Here is a 6,125-nt window from a genome sequence, read left to right on the forward strand (position 1 = left end):
CCTGCATCCCTGTTTATCTTGAGTAATAGCCAATGTACTTATCCTGAGGGACTGATCTAATTCTTTGTTTAACCCATTCATAGTTTTGCCTTTCAAAATATAATGAACACACATCTACAACCCCAAGATACCTTTACAACCACAAGAATTCTAAAATCATGAGTTATACACCCTTGAGTCAAGAAATTTTAATAAATAAAATAAATAAATGATATCTTTTTTATGTACCTCTTAGTTCCAATGCCTTGAGCCTAAACACCTGAATGAATCTTAGCCCTGGTCTAAGGGGGGGGGGGGAATTGATCCAAGTTACGCAACTTCAGCTACGTGAATAACGTAGCTGAAGTCAACGTACTTAGATCAACTTACCGTGGTGTCTTCACCGTGGTGAGTCGACTGCTGCCGCTCCCCCGTCGACTCTGCTTGCGCCTCTCATGGCGCTGGAGTACAGAAGTTGATGGGAGAGTGCTTGGGGATCGATATATCACGTCTACACTAGACGCAATAAATCGATTCCCGCTGGATCGATCGCTACCCACCAATCCAGTGGTTAGTGAAGACATACCCTGAGCCTACCCTCATGCTGTTCCTGTTACCTCTCCCAAACATTTCATATACCTAAGGCCATATCTACACTTTAAGTGTAGGTTAACTCAAGTTATGTCAACATAGAGTCACTACTGTTACTATGTCACTTGTGTGCATGCCTCCTAGACTCCTTGTCTCAGCAGTCAGGGTACTCACCAGAAGTACTTGTATAGATTCAGAGTAAGGTGAACCATGAATAGATATCCCACTGTCCACCCACTGTATTTTGGGAAGCTTTGGTTTGGCAGTGTATGCTGGGTACCAAACAAGTCAGACAGAGGTGGTTGTGGCCATGGGATCCAACTTCCTATAATGCATTGTTAACCATCCACTAATTTTATATTTATCCCATACATTAATGTATACATAATGTTTACACCTTTTTTTCTAAACCCACAAACCTGCCTGGCCCTCCTCACTGTCTGCCATCTCACACAGAATCATGGAGCTTGCATGGCTCTGCACTATTGTCATGAGCGTTTCAACCCAAAGGTGCATGCTCCTTTACTATTTGCAGATCAGCAAATATACATGTGGGGTGTGACATTATACTCAGTGGTGAGCTGGAGCCAGTTCCACTGGTTCACAAGAACCGGTTGTTAAAATTAGACGCCAGTGTAGAACTGGCTGTTAAGGGGCGGGCGAATGGGCAAACAACTCTGGTCCGCAGGCTACATCCGGCCCGCGGGACCGTCCTGTCCCCCACCTGAGCTCCCAGGAGTCCCAGCTGTGGAGGCCGAGACTCCCCTGGCCCCTCCTCCGCTCCCTCCCCACCCGCACAGCTGCAGCGTGCCGAGCCGCCGGCAGCTGGGCAGTTCAGCTCCCGAGTCCTGCTGCTTTGAGCAGCCGCTGGCAAGGTCGGGGGGGAGGGGAGCTGCGAGCTTCAGGGCCGCCCAGAGGGCGGGGGGGGGAAAGTGGGGCAATTTGCCCCAGGCCCCGGGCCCTGCAGGGGCCTCCGGCCCCATGAGGATGTCTCCAGAGCGGAGCTCCTCCCACTCAGAGTCAGCGGGCCGAGCGGCAGGAGCTCAGCAACACTCCAACGTTTTGTCGGGTGTAAGAAAAACATCAACAGCTACCTTGCAATTATTCCGAGGGGAGGGGGGAAGAAAGCTAGAGGGGACAGACAGGCAGCCTAAAGAGCCAAATCTGCTTGCAAGCTTTCTAATTAAATAGTGTCACTTCCCTCCACTGGTTACTTGGGAGGTAGGCGGCTGTTGGGAGAAAGTTGTATATTTTTGCAATTTAAAAAAATATATAATTTCCATTATAGGGACAATGTTTTAGAATTGTTGGTCTTGAGTATTTTAATAATTATATGTTATGAGGAAAACTGTGGTCAGTGCTTTACTAAAAATATAATAGGGTGCTTGCTTTTTTCTATTCCGGTGGCTGTTAAAGGGGGTGCAGGAGGGGAAATGTCCCTCCACTATCCTGCAGCTGCAGCCCTGTTTCACCTACTCAGAAAAAGCTCTATCAGAACTTACATCAAACCCTAAACTCAGTGTGAACATGTAGGGTTTTGTTTTGTCCAGTGGGCCATTTTAAAACATAAATTATAAGATTATTTTTCTCCCTTGTATCAATCACTGAACTGTTCTTCACCGATCCCTGATAAGCCCCTGATCCAGTCTTCTGACCCCACAAATCGTCACGGTTTGGCTCATTACTGGACTTATTTTCCCCAGGAACACTTGATTAATACACTTTTAACACAGCCAGACTTTCTTGTACTATAGAGTTGCAAGCTCCTATAACCCTTTCCTCAACCTTTTAGCCCCCACTGAATAAAGGAACTACCCAACCCGAGTAAAGATGGGTAAGAGTGGGCTCAGAGGTGCTAATACCCAAAAAGCTGGGATTTAAAACTCGCAGCCCTAGTCTTCCACCCCTCCCCCACTCATCTAGCAATTGTTTGATTAAATTAGACTCCACTTGATAAAAACAATAGTTCATTAACTCTTCCCTCCTCCTCCTCGGGTGTGTTGTGAAATGGTGACATCCTCTCCCTTGACCTCCGTCTCCCATTCTGTCTTTCCATCCCCCTGAAAAATGATTCTACAGCTCTGATTGAATTTTATTCCTTCCTGACTTGGCCAGCTTTTATGGCACGAGACACCATCAATCGTGACTGAAGTGCCGCCGAAGACCGGGAGCGCCGCTGGGTGAGTAAAAATTAAAAAGGCGCCTCTAGCCAAGGAAGGGATTCTCACTGGGCGCAGGGCCCTCTTAGGCGCAGGGCCCGATTCGGGGGAAATCGGTGGAATCGGCCTAAAGCCAGCCCTGCCAATGTGGCCCTCGGGCCAAAAAGTTTGCCCACCCCGGTCTAGTTTATTATTTTATTAACAGTGTCACACTTGCCTCATTTGTTATATTGATATGCGCATGTGAGTCAAATGTCTTCGCTGCCAAAGTTCATCCTGTTGAGAGAGAGAGAGAGATAGAGAGAGAGAGAGACAGCGTCTTGTTTCTTGTGTTAATTAATCGAAGTTGCACTTGCCTCGTTCGTGCACTTGCGCAACTGTTTTCTATACAATTCAACACGACCAGTCATAGTCAGTCTGTTTGTTTCTAGTAAATTGTGTGTGATATTTCGGCGTGTAATACTAACTGGACTGTTATTCAAAGATTAAAGTTTTCTATTCAATATTATTTACCCTTCATAATGAAACACCAGAGAAGCATTAGTGATTGGTTTTCCAGTAAAATAAGAATCATTAGTCAGTAGTTCTAGTAGTGAAAATAATGATTTAAATACTGAAAATGCCGATGACAATTTTGGTGATGAAAATATCTTAAATGTTGAATCATCTGAAAATGTGTCCGCAATGGAAAAGGATTTACATGATTGTGAAAATGTAGTACCCGATTGTTGGACTTCTGAGCAGACACAATATTTATTAAGGAAATATAATGGCTTGATAATTGAAGGCAAAAAACTTGGCTGTTCCCACTGTGCAAAGATGTCACATTTGGGGGTCCTTGGAGGAAAAGTGTACTATTAAAGCATTTGGAACTGAAAAAAGTTCAGCAAGCTTCATTAAGAAAAAAAAATGAAGGAACATTTCGAATCAAGTTCTCATTTGAGAGTTATAAATATTTTAAATGAATCTAAAAAAGACCCTCTCACTACAGTGATTGATAAACTTACTGAAAAAAATATTGCAATAACCAGCAAAATTTTCAACATTGTTTACAGCTTAGTAAAAAGAAACCGACCAATGTCAGATATGGAGGATGAAGTAGAGCTACAAATTAAGAATGAACTGATTTAGGGAACTGCCTACATTCTCGATTTTTGGCCATCAGAATTGTAGAACATATTGCTAAATTAATGAGAAAACAATTTTTTAGTAAAATCATCGAAAACGATTCAAAGATTTGTATTATTATTGATGAAGCTTCTACAATTTCAAGTAAAACTGTGCTTGTAATTCTTCTAAAATGTGAATTACAAGATTCGTCACCAACAATTTTTCTCAATTTAGTGGAATTAGAATCAACAAAAGCAGAAAATATTTATAACGCTTTGAGACATATGTTAACTGATACAGGATTTGACACAGCATATTTAAAGAAAAAATTAATCGGATTTTGTTCTGATGGTGCGAGCACCATGCTTGGACATAAATCTGGAGTTGCTACAAGACTGATTCAAGATTTTCCAAACATTATAATTTGGCATTGTTTGAATCATCAGCTACAACTGGCTTTAGATGATGCTATAAATGATATCAAGGAAATAAACCATTTCAAGATTTTTTTGGACAAGATTTATGCAATTTTTCATCAGTCAAATAAAAGTCAGTTTGAACTTAAACAAGATTCTGAAGAACTGTATATTGAAATAATCAAAATAGGCCGTGTTTTTGGTCCACGATGGGCTTCTTGTAGCCTTAGAGCTGTCAAAGCGGTCTGGAGAGCTTATCCAGCACTTTATATTTACTTTTCCAAAAATCAGAAATTTTCTGGCATGGCAAAAAGATTGAAAAACAAAGAATTTTTAAAAGACTTGGCATTAATGATTGACATTTTGGATGAACTTGCATTATTATCAAATGCACTGCAAGCGAGACAATTGAGTTTAACAAAGGCAGATAAGCTAATCAAACGAACAATTGTTTTTTTCATACAATTAAAAGATAGTTTTGGTATACACGAAAATAAAATTAATGAAATGATAGCAAGTAATGCTTTTAAATGCATAGAGTTTGAAGATAATGTAAGGTTTAAATCATTGCCACGAGACAAAGTAATAGAGTGCATTATTGAAAAAATGAAGGCAAGATCATTAAACAAAAATCACATTAAATATAAAGAAGATAATTTAGGTCATTCTCATGATACACCTAAAATAGTTGAATTATTCAATGTTATGGATCCCACTTCATGGAATATTGAAGAAGTCAGGTTACCTTGGAAATCAGGAGAAGAAAAATGCATGAATTAAGTAAATTCATAAAATTTGTAGTTGATTTAAATGATTTTCGTGACTATGTAGAGAATAACATTCAATCAAAAAATCTTCCTGATCCGGAAACAATAAGGAAAGCAAAGCAAATTATAAACACAATTGCAATTAGTTCTGCAGAAGCAGAAAGAGCTTTTTTGTTGATGAATATTATTTATAGTGATAAAAGGGTGAATTTAACAATTAAACATATCTCAAGCTTTATGACCATCAATTCGTTGGGAAAACCACTAAGTTCCTGGAACCCAATACCATATGTTAAATCATGGATGAGAAGTCATCGATCCACATTAGATACCAGAGTTCTTGTATCCAACACCAAAGATTATGGAGAAGATCAAGAAGCCATTTGGAAATTACTACATAATTAGTAATAAATAATGTACTTAAATAGTCTTTAAAATGTTGTTTGTTGTTGCATTGTATACTTCAACATGACTATAATACTTTTTTTAATAACTTAAGTAGTTCACATGTAATATTTTAATATTGTAATAAACATGTAAAAAATGGGGTTTTTTTATAGTTAAGTACGACTCCCAATGACTCAATGAATTGCCATATCTTATGGAGAAAGGTACAAAATATAGGTTTCAGAGTAGCAGCCGTGTTAGTCTGTATCCGCAAAAAGAAGAACAGGAGTACTTGTGGCACCTTAGAGAGACTAACAAATTTATTAGAGCATAAGCTTTCGTGGACTACAGCCCACTTCTTCGGATGCATATAGAATGGAACATATATTGAGGAGATATATATACACACATACAGAGAGCATAAACAGGTGGGAGTTGTCTTACCAACTCTGAGAGGCCAATTAATTAAGAGAAAAAAAACTTTTGAAGTGATAATCAAGATAGCCCAGTACAGACAGTTTGATAAGAAGTGTGAGCATACTTACAAGGGGAGATAGATTCAATGTTTGTAATGGCTCAGCCATTCCCAGTCCTTATTCAAACTGGAGTTGATTGTGTCTAGTTTGCATATCAATTCCAGCTCAGCAGTCTCTCGTTGGAGTCTGTTTTTGAAGTTTTTCTGTTGTAATATAGCCACCCGCAGGTCTGTCACTGAA

The 6,125-nt window shown here is 39.8% G+C and overlaps 1 protein-coding gene across 1 annotated transcript; it reads left to right on the plus strand.

The window, feature by feature from the left end:
- Positions 1 to 2,400: 2,400 nt before the first annotated feature.
- Positions 2,401 to 5,427, plus strand: LOC101948293 (E3 SUMO-protein ligase KIAA1586-like). Its single transcript, XM_008177590.2, is given in 4 exon segments — positions 2,401 to 2,404; positions 3,631 to 3,857; positions 3,860 to 5,018; positions 5,021 to 5,427. Coding segments are annotated over 4 exon segments (1,797 nt in total).
- The last annotated feature ends 698 nt before the right edge of the window (positions 5,428 to 6,125 follow it).

The sequence above is a fragment of the Chrysemys picta genome, chromosome 4 (assembly GCF_011386835.1).
Source record: "Chrysemys picta bellii isolate R12L10 chromosome 4, ASM1138683v2, whole genome shotgun sequence".
NCBI classification, from domain to species: domain Eukaryota; kingdom Metazoa; phylum Chordata; order Testudines; family Emydidae; genus Chrysemys; species Chrysemys picta.